The sequence below is a fragment of the Chiloscyllium punctatum genome, chromosome 20, assembly GCF_047496795.1.
Source record: "Chiloscyllium punctatum isolate Juve2018m chromosome 20, sChiPun1.3, whole genome shotgun sequence".
Classification (NCBI taxonomy): domain Eukaryota; kingdom Metazoa; phylum Chordata; class Chondrichthyes; order Orectolobiformes; family Hemiscylliidae; genus Chiloscyllium; species Chiloscyllium punctatum.
The window spans coordinates 77,200,138-77,219,929 of record NC_092758.1 but is presented as its reverse complement, the minus strand read 5'-3'; the positions used below and the strand labels follow the sequence as shown (position 1 = coordinate 77,219,929).

Sequence of the window (19,792 nt, the reverse complement as noted above, 5' to 3'; positions counted from 1 at the left end):
CATTGAGTGTAGGTGAAGATGTACACTGCTGTTCTATGTGTACACTGAGACAGTGAGTGCAGGTGTAGATGTACACTGCTGATCCATTTGTACACTGAGACAGTGAGTGGAGGTGTAGATGTACACTGCTGTTCGATGTGTACACTGAGACAGTGAGTGCAGGTGTAGATGTACACTGCTGATCCATTTGTACACTGAGACAGTGAGTATAGGTGTAGATGTACACTGCTGTTCTATGTCTACACTGAGACAGTGAGTGTGGGTGTAGATGTACACTGCTGTTCTATGTGTACACTGAGAGAGTGAGTGTGGGTGCAGATGTACACTGCTGTTCTATGTCTACACTGAGACAGTGAGTGTAGGTGTCGATGTACACTGCTGTTCCATGGGTACACTGAGACAGTGAGTGTAGGTGTAGATGTACACTGCAGTTCTATGTGTACTCCCAGACAGTGAGTGTCAGTGAAGATATACACTGCTGTTCCATGTGTACACTGAGACAGTGAGTGTGGGTGTCGATGTACACTGCTGTTCTATGTGTACACTGAGATCGTGATGTAGGTGTAGATGTACACTGCTGTACTGTGTGTACACTGAGACAGTGAGTGTAGGTGTAGATGTACACTGCTGTTCTATGTCTACACTGAGACAGTGAGTGTAGGTGTCGATGTACACTGCTGTTCCATGGGTACACTGAGACAGTGAGTGTAGGTGTAGATGTACACTGCAGTTCTATGTGTACTCTGAGACAGTGAGTGTCAGTGAAGATATACACTGCTGTTCCATGTGTACACTGAGATAGTGATTGTGGGTGTAGATGTACACTGCTGTTCTGTGTGTGCACTGAGACAGTGATTGTGGGTGTAGATGTACACTGCTGTTCTATGGGTACACTGAGATAGTGAGTGTGGGTGCAGATGTACACTGCTGTTCTGTGTGTACACTGAGACAGTGAGTGTGGGTGTCGATGTACACTGCTGTTCTATGTGTACACTGAGATCGTGAGTGTAGGTGTAGATGTACACTGCTGTAATGTGTGTACACTGAGACAGTGAGTGTAGGTTTGGATGTACACTGCTGTTCTATGGGTTCACTGAGACAGTGAGTGTGGGTGTCGATGTACACAGATGTTCTGTGTGTACACTGAGACAGTGAGTGCAGATTTAGATGTACACTGCTGTACTGTGGGTACACTGAGACAATGAGTGTGGGTGTAGATGTACACTAATGTTCCATGTGTCCAGTGAGACAGTGAGTGTGGGTGTCGATGTACACTGCTGTTCTTTGTGTGCACTGAGACAATGAGTGTGGGTGTAGATGTACACTGCTGTACTGTGTGTACACTGAGACAGTGAGTGTGAGTGTAGATGTACACTGCTGTTCTATGTGTACACTGAGACAGTGAGTGTCGGTGAAAATATCCACTGCTGTTCTGTGTGTGCACTGAGACGGTGAGTGTGGGTGTAGATATACACTGCTGTTCCATGGGTACACTGAGACTGTGAGTGTGGGTGTCGATGTACACTGCTGTTCCATGGGTACACTGAGACTGTGAGTGTGGGTGTAGATGTGCACTGCTGTTCCATGTGTACACTGAGAGAGTGAGTGTGGGTGCAGATGTACACTGCTGTTCTATGTCTACACTGAGACAGTGAGTGTAGATGTACACTGCTGTTCTATGTGTACACTGAGACAGTGAGTGTGGGTGTAGATGTACACTGCTGTTCTATGTGTACACTGAGACAGTGAGTGTAGGTGTAGGTCTACACTGCTGTTCTATGGATACACTCACACAATGAGTGTGGGTGTAGATGTACACTGCTGTTCGATTTGTACACTGAGACAGTGAGTGTAGGTGTAGATGTACACTGCTGTTCTATGGATACACTGACACAGTGAGTGTGGGTGTAGATGTACACTGCTGTTTCATTTGTACACTGAGACAGTGAGTGTAGGTGTAGATGTACACTGCTGTTCTATGTGTACACTGAGAGAGTGAGTGTGGGTGTCGATGTACACTGCTGTTCTATGTGTACACTGAGACAGTGAGTGTCGGTGAAGATGTACACTGATGTTCTATGGGTACACTGAGACAGTGAGTGTAGGTGTAGATGTACACTGATGTTCTATGTGTACACTGAGAAAGTAGTGTGTGTGTAGATGTACACTTCTGTTCTATGTGTGCACTGAGACAGTGAGTGTAGGTGTAGATGTACACTGCTGTTCTATGTGTGCACTGAGACAGTGAGTGTAGGTGTAGATGTACACTTCTGTCCTATGTGTACACTGAGACAGTGAGTGTGGGTCTAGATGTACACTGCTGTTCTATGTGTGCACTGAGACAGTGAGTGTAGGTGTAGATGTACACTGCTGTTCTATGTGTGCACTGAGACAGTGAGTGTAGGTGAAGATGTACACTGCTCTTCTATGTGTACACTGAGATACTGAGTGTGAGTCTAGATGTACACTGCTGTTCTATGTGTGCACTGAGACAGTGAGTGTCGGTGTAGATGTACACTGCTGTTCTATGTGTGCACTGAGACAGTGAGTGTAGGTGTAGATGTACACTGCTTTTCCATGGGTACACTGAGACAGTGAATGTGGGTGTAGATGTACACTGCTGTACTATGGGTACACTGAGACAGTGAGTGTGGGTGTAGATGTACACTAATGTTCCATGTGTCCACTGAGACAGTGAGTGTGGGTGTCGATGTACACTGCTGTTCTTTGTGTACACTGAGACAGTGAGTGCAGATTTAGATGTACACTGCTGTACTATGGGTACACTGAGACAGTGTGTGTGGGTGTCCATGTACACTGCTGTACTGTGGGTACACTGAGACAGTGAGTGTGGGTGTCGATGTACACTGATGTTCTGTGTGTACACTGAGACAGTGAGTGCAGATTTAGATGTACACTGCTGTACTATGGGTACACTGAGACAGTGAGTGTAGGTGTAGATGTACACTGCTGTTCTGTGTGTACACTGAGACAGTGAGTGTGGGTGTAGATGTACACGGCTGTACATTGGTACACTTAGACAGTGACTGTGGGTGTAGATGTACACTAATGTTCCATGTGTCCACTGAGACAGTGAGTGTGGGTGTAGATGTACACTGCTGTTCTATGTGTGCACTGAGACAGTGAGTGTGGGTGTAGATGTACACTGCTGTACTGTGTGTACACTGAGACAGTGAGTGTGGGTGTAGATGTACACTGCTGTTCTATGTGTACACTGAGAGAGTGAGTGTGGGTGCAGATGTACACTGCTGTTCCATGTCTACACTGAGACAGTGAGTGGAGGTGTAGATGTACACTGCTGTTCTATGTCTACACTGAGACAGTGAGTGTGGGTGTAGATGTACACTGCTGTTCTATGTGTACACTGAGAGAGTGAGTGTGGGTGTCGATGTACACTGCTGTTCTATGTGTACATTGAGACAGTGAGTGTCGGTGTAGATGTGCACTGATGTTCTATGTGTACACTGAGAAAGTAGTGTGTGTGTAGATGTACACTTCTGTTCTATGTGTGCACTGAGACAGTGAGTGTAGGTGTAGATGTACACTGCTGTTCTATGTGTGCACTGAGATAGTGAGTGTGGGTGTAGATGTACACTTCTGTTCTATGTGTACACTGAGATCCTGAGTGTGGGTGTAGATGTACACTGCTGTTCTATGTGTGCACTGAGACAGTGAGTGTAGGTGAAGATGTACACTGCTGTTCTATGTGTGCACTGAGACAGTGAGTGTAGGTGAAGATGTACACTGCTGTTCTATGTGTACACTGAGATACTGAGTGTGGGTGTAGATGTACACTGCTTTTCCATGGGTACACTGAGACAGTGAATGTGGGTGTAGATGTACACTGCTGTTCTATGTGTACACTGAGAGAGTGAGTGTGGGTGCAGATGTACACTGCTGTTCTATGTGTACACTGAGATACTGAGTGTGGGTGTAGATGTACACTGCTTTTCCATGGGTACACTGAGACAGTGAATGTGGGTGTAGATGTACACTGCTGTTCTATGTGTACACTGAGAGAGTGAGTGTGGGTGCAGATGTACACTGCTGTTCCATGGGTTCACTGAGACAGTGAGTGTTGGTGTAGATGTACACTGCAGTTCTATTTGTACGCTTAGACAGTGAGTATAGGTGTAGATGTACACTGCTGTTCTATGTGTACACTGAGAGAGTGATTGTAGGTGTAGATGTACACTGCTGTTCTCTGTGTGTACACTGAGAGAGTGATTGTAGGTGTAGATATACACTGCTGTTCTGTGTGTACACTGAGAGAGTGATTGTAGGTGTAGATGTACACTGCTGTTCTGTGTGTACACTGAGAGAGTGATTGTAGGTGTAGATGTACACTGCTGTTCTATGGGTACACTGAGACAGTGAGTGTGGGTGTAGATGTACACTGCTTCTTCTATGGGTACACTGAGACAGTGAGTGTGGGTTTAGATGTACACTGCTGTTCTATGGATACACTGAGACAGTGAGTGTGGGTGTCGATGTACACTGATGTTCTGTGTGTACACTGAGACAGTGAGTGCAGATTTAGATGTACACTGCTGTACTATGGGTACACTGAGACAGTGAGTGTGGGTGTAGATGTACACTAATGTTCTATGTGTCCACTGAGACAGTGAGTGTGGGTGTCGATGTACACTGCTGTTCTTTGTGTGCACTGAGACAGTGAGTGTGGGTGTAGATGTACACTGCTGTACTGTGTGTACACTGAGACAGTGAGTGTGGGCGTAGATGTACACTGCTGTTCTATGTGTACACTGAGAGAGTGAGTGTGGGTGCAGATGTACACTGCTGTTCTATGTCTACACTGAGACAGTGAGTGTAGATGTAGATGTACACTGCAGTTCTATGTGTACACTGAGACAGTGAGTGTGGGTGTAGATGTACACTGCTGTTCTATGTGTACACTGAGACAGTGAGTGTGGGTGTAGATGTACACTGGTGTTCTATGTGTACACTGAGACAGTGAGTGTAGGTGTAGATGTACACTGCTGTTCTATGGGTGCACTGAGACAGTGAGTGTGGGTGTAGATGTACACTGCTGTACTGTGTGTACACTGAGACAGTGAGTGTGGGTGTAGATGTACACTGCTGTTCTATGTGTACACTGAGACAGTGAGTGTCGGTGAAGATGTACACTGATGTTCTATGGGTACACTGAGACAGTGAGTGTAGGTGTAGATGTACACTGATGTTCTATGTGTACACTGAGAAAGTAGTGTGTGTGTAGATGTACACTTCTGTTCTATGTGTGCACTGAGACAGTGAGTGTAGGTGTAGATGTACACTGCTGTTCTATGTGTGCACTGAGATAGTGAGTGTGGGTGTAGATGTACACTTCTGTCCTATGTGTACACTGAGACAGTGAGTGTGGTCTAGATGTACACTGCTGTTCTATGTGTGCACTGAGACAGTGAGTGTAGGTGTAGATGTACACTGCTGTTCTATGTGTGCACTGAGATAGTGAGTGTAGGTGTAGATGTACACTTCTGTTCTATGTGTACACTGAGACAGTGAGTGTAGGTGTAGATGTACACTGCTGTTCTATGTGTACACTGAGATACTGAGTGTGGGTCTAGATGTACACTGCTTTTGCATGGGTACACTGAGACAGTGAATGTGGGTGTAGATGTACACTGCTGTTCTATGTGTACACTGAGAGAGTGAGTGTGGGTGCAGATGTACACTGCTGTTCTATGTCTACACTGAGACAGTGAGTGTAGATGTAGGTGTACACTGCTGTTCTATGTGTACACTGAGACAGTGAGTGTGGGTGTCGATGTACACTGATGTTCTGTGTGTACACTGAGACAGTGAGTGCAGATTTAGATGTACACTGCTGTACTATGGGTACACTGAGACAGTGAGTGTGGGTGTAGATGTACACTAATGTTCTATGTGTCCACTGAGACAGTGAGTGTGGGTGTCGATGTACACTGCTGTTCTTTGTGTGCACTGAGACAGTGAGTGTGGGTGTAGATGTACACTGCTGTACTGTGTGTACACTGAGACAGTGAGTGTGGGCGTAGATGTACACTGCTGTTCTATGTGTACACTGAGAGAGTGAGTGTGGGTGCAGATGTACACTGCTGTTCTATGTCTACACTGAGACAGTGAGTGTAGATGTAGATGTACACTGCAGTTCTATGTGTACACTGAGACAGTGAGTGTGGGTGTAGATGTACACTGCTGTTCTATGTGTACACTGAGACAGTGAGTGTGGGTGTAGATGTACACTGGTGTTCTATGTGTACACTGAGACAGTGAGTGTAGGTGTAGATGTACACTGCTGTTCTATGGGTGCACTGAGACAGTGAGTGTGGGTGTAGATGTACACTGCTGTACTGTGTGTACACTGAGACAGTGAGTGTGGGTGTAGATGTACACTGCTGTTCTATGTGTACACTGAGACAGTGAGTGTCGGTGAAGATGTACACTGATGTTCTATGGGTACACTGAGACAGTGAGTGTAGGTGTAGATGTACACTGATGTTCTATGTGTACACTGAGAAAGTAGTGTGTGTGTAGATGTACACTTCTGTTCTATGTGTGCACTGAGACAGTGAGTGTAGGTGTAGATGTACACTGCTGTTCTATGTGTGCACTGAGATAGTGAGTGTGGGTGTAGATGTACACTGCTGTTCTATGTGTGCACTGAGATAGTGAGTGTGGGTGTAGATGTACACTGCTGTTCTATGTGTGCACTGAGATAGTGAGTGTGGGTGTAGATGTGCACTGCTGTTCTATGTGTGCACTGAGATAGTGAGTGTAGGTGTAGATGTACACTTCTGTTCTATGTGTACACTGAGACAGTGAGTGTAGGTGTAGATGTACACTGCTGTTCTATGTGTGCACTGAGATAGTGAGTGTGGGTGTAGATGTACACTGCTGTTCTATGTGTGCACTGAGATAGTGAGTGTGGGTGTAGATGTACACTGCTGTTCTATGTGTGCACTGAGATAGTGAGTGTGGGTGTAGATGTGCACTGCTGTTCTATGTGTGCACTGAGATAGTGAGTGTAGGTGTAGATGTACACTTCTGTCCTATGTGTACACTGAGACAGTGAGTGTGGTCTAGATGTACACTGCTGTTCTATGTGTGCACTGAGACAGTGAGTGTAGGTGTAGATGTACACTGCTGTTCTATGTGTGCACTGAGATAGTGAGTGTAGGTGTAGATGTACACTTCTGTTCTATGTGTACACTGAGACAGTGAGTGTAGGTGTAGATGTACACTGCTGTTCTATGTGTACACTGAGATACTGAGTGTGGGTCTAGATGTACACTGCTTTTGCATGGGTACACTGAGACAGTGAATGTGGGTGTAGATGTACACTGCTGTTCTATGTGTACACTGAGAGAGTGAGTGTGGGTGCAGATGTACACTGCTGTTCTATGTCTACACTGAGACAGTGAGTGTAGATGTAGGTGTACACTGCTGTTCTATGTGTACACTGAGACAGTGAGTGTTGGTGTAGATGTACACTGCTGTTCTATGTGTACACTGAGACAGTGAGTGTTGGTGTAGATGTACACTGCTGTTCCATTTGTACACTGAGACAGTGAGTGGAGGTGTAGATGTACACTGCTGTTCTATGTGTGTACACTGAGACAGTGAGTGTGGGTGTAGAGGTACACTGCTGTTCTCTGTGTGTACTCTGAGAGAGTGATTGTCGGTGTAGATGTACACTGCTGTTCTCTGTGTGTACACTGAGAGAGTGATTGTAGGCGTAGATGTACACTGCTGTTCTGTGTGTATACTGAGAGAGTGATTGTAGGTGTAGATGTACACTGCTGTTCTCTGTGTGTACACTGAGACAGTGAATGTGGTTATAGATGCACACTGGTGTTCAATGGGTCCACTGAGACAGTGAGTGTCGGTGTCGATGCACACTTCTGTTCCATGTGTACACTGAGACAGTGAGTGCGGGTTTAGATGTACACTGCTGTTCTATGGGTACACTGAGACAGTGAGTGTGGGTGTAGATGTACACTGCTTCTTCTATGGGTACACTGAGACAGTGAGTGTGGGTGTAGATGTACACTGCTGTTCTATGTGTACACTGAGACAGTGAGTGTGGGTGTAGATGTACACTGCTTTTCTATGGGTACACTGAGATAGTGTGTGTGGGTGTAGATGTACACTGCTGTTCTGTGTGTACACTGAGACAGTGAGTGTAGGTGTTGATGTACATTGCTGTTCCATGTGTGCACTGAGACAGTGAGTGTAGGTGTTGATGTACACTGCTGTTCTCTATGCTCCTTGTAGCACAATGTTGTGCTCTGCTGGTCCACGTATGCAATGGTACAGTTAGTCAGTGAGTATAGGTGTATATTGTTGTTCCATCTGTACACTGAGACAGTGTGTGGGTGTAGATGTGCACTGCTACTCTATGTGTACAATGAGACAGTGTGTAAGTGGGTGTCCTTGTTTTCTGCTGCTCTATGTGTTAAATGGTGTGGTCCATCTGTGAGTATTGGTGTCTACTGCTGGTCTGTTTAATCAGAGACACTGAGTCTGTTAGACTGGTTAATTGTTGCATTGATACGGTGAGTATGCGATTGTGGATGAAGACTGCTCGCCTGTTGTGCATTGATGAAGTAAGCTTTGGGCTGGAATCATATATTGCTGTTCTGTTTGTTCACCAGAGAGGCCCTGGATATAGTTGTATCCTGCAGTTCTATTCAAAGTCATAAAATTATGCAGTGCGGAAGCAGACCCTTCGGTCCAACCAGTCGATTCCAAGCATAATCCGAAACTAGACTAGTCCCACCTGCTTGTGGTTGGTCCATATCCCTCCAAACATTTCTTATTCATGTACTTATCGAAATGTCTTTTAAACATTGTAACTGTACCTGTATCCATCACTTCCACTGGAAGATCATTCCACACACAGACCACTCTCTGCCCCCCCATGTCTTTTTACAGTCTTTCACCCGTCACCTTTAAAAATATGTCCCCCACTCTTGAAACCTCTCTCCCACCTACATCCCAGCCAATCCAGCTTCTGTTCATAATTCCAACCCTTCAATCCTGGCAACATCCTGATAAATCTCTTCTAACCCTCTTCAGCTTTAATAATATCCTGCTTATAACAGAGAGACCAGAACTTAACATCGTTCTCTAGAAGAGGCCTCACCAATGTCCTGTACAATCTCAACGTTACGTCCCAACTCCTGTACTCAAAGGTCTGAACCATATGTACTGAGACTGTGAGTTTTTGCCTGTAGATGTATACTGGTTGTCTGTCTGTGCATGGATACAGTTGTAGGTCTATACCACTGGCCTGTGTGTGCTTTGCTACAGAGTCTGTTGGTGTTATAGTCTGCTGTGTATTCATGTACTGAGACTGTTAGTTTGAGTTGTATACTGATGGGTCTTTGTGCACAATAAAATACTGAGTTTGTGGCGAAAGTCCCATTCTGCAGGTCTCTGTGTACACTAAAACAGTGGGTGGACCTGTATGTTGAGAGTCTGTGTGAGCACTGTTATAGTGGGTCTGTTGGTGGAGGTGTATTATTACACCACTGGTCTGTTATTGCACCGCTCCGGTGAATCTGTAGGTGTAGCTGCATATTGTTGGTCTATGTGAACACTGAGATAGCGAATCGCTTGGATCCTGCTGGTCTGTTTGTGCTGTGATGCAGTGAGTCTGTGAGATGTAATTTTACCCTGCTGTTCTCTTTGTTCACAGACACAGTGAGGTTGTGGGAGCCGTTGCTGTTCTATGTGTGCACTGTTGCAGGGAGTCTGTTGGTGTGGTTGTATCCTGCTGGTCTGTTTGTGTGATGATACCAAAAGTCAGTGGGTGTAGTTGTATACTGCTGACCTGGGATGGACAAAGTTAAAAATCACACAGCACCAGGTTATAGTCCAACAGGTTTAATTGGAAGCACTAGCTTTTGGATCGACACTCCCTCATCAGGTGATTGTGTATACAATGACACAGTGACTATGTGGGACGCCATTATCAGATTTGAACTCAGTCTGCCACTTTGCTGCCCACTGCACTGACCTTGCTATACCATTCTGGAGCTGACAGCTATCCACTCCACTGGTGATTTTTACGTCAACTGCAAATTTCCCAGAATGACCCTGCGTTTAGGTCCTAATCATCAACGTATTAAAGAAACAACAGGTGTCCCACCACCTAACCCTGCAGGAAACCACTTGAAATGGCTTCGCATTCACAAGGTAGCCATTGACGATTATCCTTTGTTTCCTGTTTCTAAGCCAACTTTGGATCCAATTCAACACATTATCCTGTGTCCCATCGACCTTACTCTTGACAGTATGTTACGTGGGACCTTGTGAAATGCCTTACCAAAGTCCATGTCGACAACATCCACGGCACTGCCCTCATCAGTCCCCCTTGTGACTTCCTCAAAGAATTCAATCAGTGTTAAAAGGCATCACCTTCCCTTAAAAAGCCATTAGGAGAAAGTGAGGACTGCAGATGCTGGGGATCAGAGCTTAAAAATGTGTTGCTGGAAAAACGCAGCAGGTCAGGCAGCATCCAAGGATAAGCTTATGCCCGAAACGTCGATTCTCCTTCTGCTTAAAAAGCCGTGCTGACTATCCCTCTAACTAATCTACACCTTTCTAAGTGATGGTTTATCTGCATTTTTAGGATTGGTTTTAACCAGTTGCCCACCACCGAAGTAAGATGAACTGCCCTACAATTGTATGTATCCTTTTTAAACAACAGAACCACCACTTGCATTCCTCCAGTCCTCTGGCACCTCACTTATGCCTGATGGAGATTGGAAAATAATCCTCAAAGTATCTGTTATTTCCTCCTCGATCTCCACCAACATCCCATGGAACAATCCAACCAGTCCTGGTGTTTTATCCACTTTCAAGGATTCTGACTCTTCTCACACTTCCTCTCTTGTTACGAATGTCTTGTTCAATATTTCACACTGCTCAAGACAGAATGCTGTATCTGCATCACTCCTGTCCTTTGTGATTATAGAGACAAAGAAAAATCCATTTAAAATTCTTCCCGTGTTCTCTGCATCTTCACACAAGTTCCCTTCTTCACCTCTGATCAATCCCACTTTTTCCTGAGCTATCCTTTTGCTCTTTATATCGTGGTCAAACAGCTTTGAGTTGTCCTTGATCTTGATGGTGAATATTTTTTCACACCCTCTCTTTGTTTCTATTTTGTTCAGTTGTCACTTGATCCCTGGACTTTCTAAGCCCGGAGACAATGTTGTGGTTCCGTTCGCCGAGCTGGGAATTTGTCTTACAAACGTTTCGGCCCCTGTCCAGGTGACATCCTCAGACGAGCACCCGAGCTACAAATCTTCTCCCAAACTTTGAGCACCTACGGTCGGAGGCTATCTGCAGTGTTGAGTTTTTTGTGACTTTCTTTTCCTGTTTAATCTTCCCCAGTAGTTTTTCTAGACAACCATGGGGGGGTGGGGTGGGGTGGGGGGGAGCGGTCCGAGATTCGGCAGTACCATTCTTATTTTGGGAGGGGACATGTCTGTTTTGTGCCCTAAGGATCTCCTGTTTTAGTTCCTCTCACTGCTTTAGCAGTCATGTTCCAGTCCACCTCAACCAAATCATTTCGGTTTTGTAAAATTTGCATCCCCCCCCCCCCCCACCACCCTGCTATTTAAGTCTTTTATTCCTGATTTATCTCTCATCATTTTATATAATAACACTAAATCTAACCAGATGATGGTCACTATCCCCGATCTGGTTGCCCACTGTCACTTCATCCACTTGCCCATCTCTGTTTCCCTGAACTAAATCCAGAATTGCATTGCTAATCAGGGAGAATGTCACATCTGCACTCTGAGAGGATGTACTGGAAAGCTCATCTACTGAAGCAATGTGGGAGAACTCAAAAATAAGATCACTCTGGGATTATACTACAGCCCCCCCCAACAGCCACCGAGACCTTGAGGAACAAGTATGTTGGCAGATTATGGAAAGAAGCAATGACTACAGCGTTGTCATTGTGGGTGACTTTAAACTCCCCAATATTGACTGGGATTCCCTTCGAGCAAGAGGCTTAGATGGGCAGAATTTGTTAAGTGCATCCAAGAGGGTTTCTTGAAACAGTATGTGGACAGTCCAACCAGAGGAGGGGCCACATTGGACGTTGTATTGGCTATTGGGCCTGGCGAGGCAACTGACCTTTCAGGGGAGAGCAGTTTGGAATCACAACTCCTTAAAGTTTAGGATAAGTATGAATAAGGATAAGTCAGGACCTTGCAGGAAGGTACCAAATTGGGGGAAGGCAAATTAAGGTTGAGTGAGTATTAGACTGGAGCTAGGGAGTGTGAATTGGGAGGAACTGTTATTGGGCGGGTCCCCATTTGACATGTGGGAGTTGTTAAAGACCTGCTGACCAGGTCTGACCTGTTCCAGTGAGGAGGAAGGTCAAGGATGGCAAGGTAAGGGAGCCGATATAACGAGGGGGGGTTGGGAATTTAGTCAAAAGGAAAATGAAGCATGTGCAAGGTTGAGAAAACTAAAATCAGAAAGGGCCCATGAGGAATGTACAGGAAAGATCTCAAGCAGGGAATTAGGAAAGCAAGAAGAGGCCATAAAATGACTTTGACAAGTAGGGTTAAAGAGTATCCCAAGGCATTCTATACAGACAATAAAAACACGAGGATAACAAGGGAGAAGGTAGGACCACTCAAGGATAAAGGTGGCAGAGGTTGTGGGTGAGATCCTAAATGAGTACTTTGCGTTGGTATTCACCCAGATGGATATGGGAGAGAGTGAGATTTGTATGGAGCATGACAATACGCGAGGGCATTTTGAGATCCAGAAAGAAGTGGTGTTGGGTCTCTTGAAGAGTATTCAGGTGGATAAGTCCCCAGGAACTGATGGTATCTACCCCAGGTTATTGAGAGAGGCAAGAGAGGAGATTGCTGGGGCCTTAACTAAGATCTTTGTATCCTCACTAGCCACTGGAGAGGTCCAAGAGGACCGATGAGGAGTTAATGTTGCTCCTCTGTTTAAGTCTGGAAATAGGAATAAACCAGGAAACTATAGACCGATGGGTCTCTCAACACTGGTTCAGAAGCTAGTAGAGACTTCTTAGGGCTAGGATGTACTCACATTTGAAAAAGCATTGCCTGATTAGGGTCAGTTGGTATGGCTTTGTGCAGCTTGGGTCATGTCTTACTGACTTGACTGAATTTTTTGAGGAGGTAACAAAGGTGATTGATGAATGTAGAGCAGTGGATTAGGAATTGTCTACGTGGATTTCAGTAAGGCTTTCGACAAGGTCCCTCATTGGTAGGTTCATCCAGAAAATCAAGACGCCTGGGATCCACGGTGACTTGGCTGCATGAATTCAGAATTGGATTAGTGGTGCTGGAAGAGCACAGCAGTTCAGGCAGCATCCAACGAGCAGCGAAATCGACGTTTCGGGCAAAAGCCCTTCATCAGGAATAAAGGCAGTGAGCCTGAAGCGTGGAGAGATAAGCTAGAGGAGGGTGGGGGTGGGGAGAGAGTAGCATAGAGTACAATGGGTGAGTGGGGGAGGGGATGAAGGTGATAGGTCAAGGAGGAGAGGGTGGAGTGGATAGGTCTTCAGAGCAGAGGAAATGACCTGGGAGTTGCAGTGGGAGAGGGACTCCCTGAGATTCTTGTAGAGAGAGGAGGAAACTGCCTTTATTCCTGATGAAGGGCTTTTGCCCGAAACGTCGATTTCGCTGCTCCTTGGATGCTGCCTGAACTGCTGTGCTCTTCCAGCACCACTAATCCAGTATTTGGTTTTCAGCATCTGGATTCAGAATTGGCCTGCTCATAGAAGACAGAGGGTAACGGTGGGAGGGTGTTTTCCTGATTGGTGTTCAATAGGGATCTGAACTCTGACCTCTGCTGACTTGGATGGAAGTGTAGATGTGGGTTAGTGTGTTTGCAGATGTTACCAAGATCGGTGGAGTTGTAGATAATGTTGAAGATTGTCAAAGGATACATCGGGATAGAGATCAGTTGCAGAAATGGCAGGTGGAGTTCAACGCAGCCAGGTGTGAGGTGCTGCGCTTTGGAAGATCAAACTTTAAGGAAAAGTCATTAACTAATGGCAGGATCCTGAACAGCATTGATGCACAGAGTGATCTCGGTACTTCCCTGAAAATGGCCACACAAGTAGAAAGGGCGGTAAAGAAGGCAGATGACAAGCTTGCCTTTATTGGTTGGGGCATTGAGTTCATAGGTCAGGATGTCATGTTGCAGCTTTATAAGACTTTGGTTAGGCCACACTTACATCACAGGAAGGAGAGGGTGCAGAAGAGGTTTACCAGGGTGGCTTCGAGAGTGTGTGCTATAGGAGATGCTAGAAAACCTATAGTTGGTTTCTCTCCAGCAGCAGAGCCTGAGGGGAGACTTGATCAAAGTCTCTAAAATTCTGAGAAGAATAGATAGGGTTGATGGTCAGAATATTTTTCCCAGAGTTAAAATCTCTCCTAATAGGGGGCATGCACTTAAGGTTAGAGGGGAGAGTCCATTGGAGATGGAAGGGGCAGGTTTTTGATGCAGAGAATGATAGGAGTCTGCAACGTGCTGCCTGGTGGAGGCAGATAGGATAGGGGCATTTAAGGGGCATTTAGGTAAGCACATGAATATACAAGGAATGGAAGGATTTGGACCAATGGCAGGCAGTAGGAATCAGTTTAATTTGGCATCATGTTCGGCACAACATCATGGGCCGAAGGGCCTGTTCCTGTGCAGTACAGTTGTATGTTCTAATTGGGTCTTATCTCATTGGGCTTGTCATGTAGGAGGCAGTAAGTCTGTGGGTGTTGTTGTATACTGCTGTTCTATGTGTGCACTGATACAGTGAATTTATGATCGCTGTGTACTAATACGGTGAATGTATGAATGTTATAATGTGCTGGTACACACTGGTTCAATTTGTTTACTGATGCATTATGCCATTATGGGTGTAGTTACATATTGCTGGTCAGTTTGTGCAATGATACAGTGAGTCTGTGGGTGTCGTTGTATACGGCTGGTGTATTTGTTCTTTGATACAGTGTGCCTATACACGAAGTTGTATACGAGTGGTCTATGTTCTTAGAATCCCTACAGTGAAGAACAGGCCTTTCGGCCCAACAAGTCCATGCCGACCCTCCGAAGAATATCCTCCCCAAACCCAGTCCCCTCCCCTTTTACTCTACCTTGACCCCTGACTAACGCACCCAACCTTCATATCCCTGAACACTACGGGCAATTTCCCATGGCCAGTTGACCTAACCTGCACATGTTTGGACTGTGGTAGGAAACCCAAGCAGACACGGGGAGAAAGTGCAAACTCCACACAGACAGTTACCTGAGGGTGGAATTGACCCTGGGTCCCTGGCGCTGTGAGGCAGCAGTGCTGACCTCTGAGCCAATGTACAGACCCTGATATACTGTGTACAGTGATACAATGAGTCTGTGGCTGTCGTTGTAGACTGCTGGTCTCTTTGTGCTATGATACCATAGTTGGATGCTAGTTGTTTCTTTGTCTTTGTCCATTTCTGGTCTGTTTGAGCACGGATACAGTGAGATTGTTGGTGTAGGTGTACACACCTGTTCAATTTGTTTACTGATGCATTATGGGTGTAGTTACATATTGCTGTGCAATTTGTACACTATTACAGCATTTTATGAAGAGGCATTGCCAACCCTGTGAATACTGTCCTCTAATCATGGAGTTAACCATCATTTACCCTTCTATAATTTACACAGAATCTAGTTAATCCATTTGGTTTAGGAACCAACACCAAGACTGCACTCCATCTGCTTTAGCCAAGTTCAGTCAAGTGGTTTCCCTGAATCTTAGTTTCCACCTAAGCTTGTTTTTCAGGGTTTAAACAGTAACAATGTTGTTTTCTCAGTCCTGACTCTCCCATGTCCACATCAGCATGAGTCAATATAGTACATCCAGGTGTACATGCACAGACTACCTCATACTGTCTCAATGGTCTTTACAAAATCCTTCAGTTGTCATTCACTCAATATGAAAAAGAAACAGAGATGACATCACCCACCTTAATTACCCAAGACCAATAACCAGAGAGGCGGGACATACCACCAGCGCTTCACCGGGGACTCTCACTGATGGTGTGACCTAGTATGGCAACGAAACGTCTGAAAACAAACCTTCCAGCTCAGCGAGCTAGCTTACTTATGAAAACACAGTGTCTAACTGTCCTCTTAAAGTCACTGTCGTCCCATAGGGCTGCTCTGTCATCAGAGCACGAGATGACACTCGGTGGTTTAGCTTGGGGGGGTCACCATTGCTCAGACAAAAGGAGAGGTTGAAGAAAGAGTCATTTGTGGTAACCTCAGCCAGTGTGGGAATTGAACCCACACTGAAAGGTACCACTCCAAATCACAAACCAGCCATCCAGCAAACTGAGTGAAATAAGATAATCAGACTGGAGGAGGATTGCTTTGGGAACTGTCTACATTTCATTCCATTTCACTCTTATTGTCTGTCATCTTCCACTTCTCTTACCACCTGACACACCTGTTCCTCCTCACCCTCTTCCCTACGAGGATACCTTTCCCATGTGTTTGTGTGACATAACCAAGGAAGGATTTGTGGATGAAATAAAGGAAAACCGAAGGGGGGGGGCGGGGTTGAATATACAAAGAGTAAGAGAATAGTCATGGAAAGAGGAGGGCCCTTTAGTGACTCTCAGTAATGTGTGTGTGCGTGGATCCAAAAAATGTGGGCACTGTCCCTCAACTTTGCAATGGCCTTCATGATGGAAAAGGACTGCGGGTATATACTTCAGGGTGGAGGCCTGTGACATAACCTCTGAACGTAACATAAAGTGAGGAAATAAAGGTGTCCAGTACTAAATATGGAGAAATCTGTCCACTCGGATGAGATATATCCCAGGCTATTGAGGGAGGCAGAGAAGAGGTATCAGGAGCCTTGAAAAACCCTTTTGTCACTAATTCAAACATCCGAACTTAAAATTACATTATATGAAACCATTCTGCATTTCTTTTATTCTTATTTATGCACTTTCAGTGCAAATGATGTCTGTGTTTCAAAACTAATTGGCTCCATTTCAAGTTAACAGCCTAGACTACAAGTGCTTTCAGATCCAGTATAATGGGAGAGTGTAGGAAGAGCTTTACTCCATATCTAACTGAGTGCCTGTACTGTTGTGGGTGTGTTTGATGGGGGGGAATGAAGTGAGCTTTACTCTGCATCTAGCCCTGTTCTGTTCCTATTGTGAGAGTGTTTGATGAGGACAGTGTAGAAGAGGCTTTACTCGGTATCTGACTTCATGCTGTTCCTGTCCTGAGAGTGTTTGATGAGGACAGTGTAGAAGAGGCTTTACTCGGTATCTAACTTCATGCTGTTCCTGTCCTGAGAGTGTTTGATGAGGACAGTGTAGAAGAGGCTTTACTCGGTATCTAACTTCATGCTGTTCCTGTCCTGGGAGTGTTTGGTGGGGGATGGTGTCAGGAGAGTTTTATTTTCCATTTCCTTTCCATTTTTCAAGAGTAGAAAGACCTTTACTCACAGTTTAAAATAGTAGAAGGAAGTTTATTTTCAGTTTATCTTCAGTTCAAAGAGTGGAGGGAGCTTCATACTGTATTTAACCCTGTCCTGGGAGTGTTTGATGGGAACGGTGTAGAGGCAGCTTTACTCTGTGTCTAACCCATGCTGCCCCTGTCCTGGGAGTGTTTGATGGGGACGGTGTAGAGGCAGCTTTACTCTGTGTCTAACCCATGCTGCCCCTGTCCTGGGAGTGTTTGATGGGAACGGTGTAGAGGCAGCTTTACTCTGTGTCTAACCCATGCTGCCCCTGTCCTGGGAGTGTTTGATGGGGACGGTGTAGAGGCAGCTTTACTCTGTGTCTAACCCATGCTGCCCCTGTCCTGGGAGTGTTTGATGGGGACGGTGTAGAGGCAGCTTTACTCTGTGTCTAACCCATGCTGCCCCTGTCCTGGGAGTGTTTGATGGGGACGGTGTAGAGGCAGCTTTACTCTGTGTCTAACCCATGCTGCCCCTGTCCTGGGAGTGTTTGATGGGGACGGTGTAGAGGCAGCTTTACTCTGTGTCTAACCCATGCTGCCCCTGTCCTGGGAGTGTTTGATGGGAACGGTGTAGAGGCAACTTTACTCTGTGTCTAACCCATGCTGCCCCTGTCCTGGGAGTGTTTGATGGGAACGGTGTAGAGGCAGCTTTACTCTGTGTCTAACCCATGCTGCCCCTGTCCTGGGAGTGTTTGAAAAAAAAGACTGTATGACATAAGAACAGAAGTAGGTGATTCAGGTCATAAAATTCACTCTGCTATTGAATAAGGTCATGTCTGATCTGATCATCCTCACCTCCACTCTCCTGTCCTTTCCCCACAACCCTTGATCCCCTTATTGATTAAAAATCATGTATTTCAATTTTGAATGCACTTTATGACCCCAGTCTCAACAGCCTGGTGCTGTAAAGAATTCCACAGATTCACGACGCTCTGAGCGAACATTATCCTCATCTCTCTCTCTCTCTCTCTCTCTCTCATGTGGGTGGGTCCTGATTCTGAGGTTATACCCCCTAATCCTGACTCTCCCTCAAGGGGTAAGAACATCTCAGCATCTACTCTGGGAAGTCCCCGAAGAATCTCTCCAAGTGTGATAAGGTTATGACTTGGAGACGCCGGTGTCGGACTGGGGTGGACAAAGTTAAAAATCACACAACACCAGGTTATAGTCCAACAGGTTTAATTGGAAGCACTAGCTTTCGTAGCACTGCTCCTTCATCAGGTCACAACCACCTGATGAAGGAGCGACACTCCGAAAGCTAGTGTGCTTCTACTTAAACCTGTCGGACTATAACCTGGTGTTGTGTGATTCTTTAACTTTGCAATAAGGTTGCCTCTCAATTCTCTAAATTCCAATGGGTACAGGCCCTTTAGACTCAACCTCTCTCCATGAGGCAATCCCTGGTACCTGGGATTAGCTGAATGAAGCTTCCCTGGATTGTCTCTAATGCCAGTGTATCTTTCCTTAGATACAGGGCCCAAAACTGTCCACAGTATTCCAGCTGTCAGCTGACTAGTGCTGGGAGTAGTTTGAGCAAAACCTCCCTATTTCATACTCCATTCCATTTGAAATAAAAACGAGCATTCCAATGGCCTTCCCTAATAGCTCCTGAATGTGGACTCAGCTTTTGGGGATTCGAATGTGCTCTGCAGGTTCCTGTAGTCTTCCTCCATTGAAATAATATTCAGCATTCTTCTTCCTGCAAATGGGCATAACCTCACATTCTCCCAAATGATAGGGAGGGTGTAAACACAGATCTGTTCATTCTCTGATTTCAGGGTGACCTTGAGCACTTGATGTGTTACCTCTTGACATTTGGAGATATTTGTCTTGGTCAGTGATTGCTGTTCGTGGAGCTCAGGTTTATTGATCTGAGAACTTCCAGCCATCTTAATGTTTCTATCTTCTTACTTTCCAAGCCCAGCTCTTAGTGGAAACGGACACATTTGGCAGCCAAGTCAGGATCAAGGGGAAGGAAACAGACCATTACCTCTGCATGAACAAGAAAGGAAAGCTAGTGGGAAAGGTAAGTGGGGTCTCTCAAGGTCAACTCCAACTTCTGTCACTGAGTTCCTCACTTGACTCAGGTGTTCGACTGGTGTCCAATAATTCCCTTTCACTATCCAACAGCATGTCTGAGCTTGTGCTGAATCTTGTCACTCTGCGTCTCTATCCTATTGTTCTGCATCTCTACCCTGTCACGTTCTCACTCTCTCTCGCGCTCTCTCTCTCTCTCTCT

The 19,792-nt window shown here is 45.6% G+C and overlaps 1 protein-coding gene across 2 annotated transcripts in view; it reads left to right on the top strand.

Moving 5' to 3' along the window:
• LOC140491803 (fibroblast growth factor 18-like) overlaps positions 1–19,792 on the top strand; it is a 386,792-nt gene that overhangs the window by 362,076 nt on the left and 4,924 nt on the right. For both annotated transcript variants that reach the window (XM_072590204.1, XM_072590203.1), the window contains exon 4: positions 19,473–19,579. In XM_072590204.1, the coding sequence (XP_072446305.1) occupies positions 19,473–19,579 (107 nt within the window). The remainder of the gene's footprint in view (positions 1–19,472; positions 19,580–19,792) is intronic.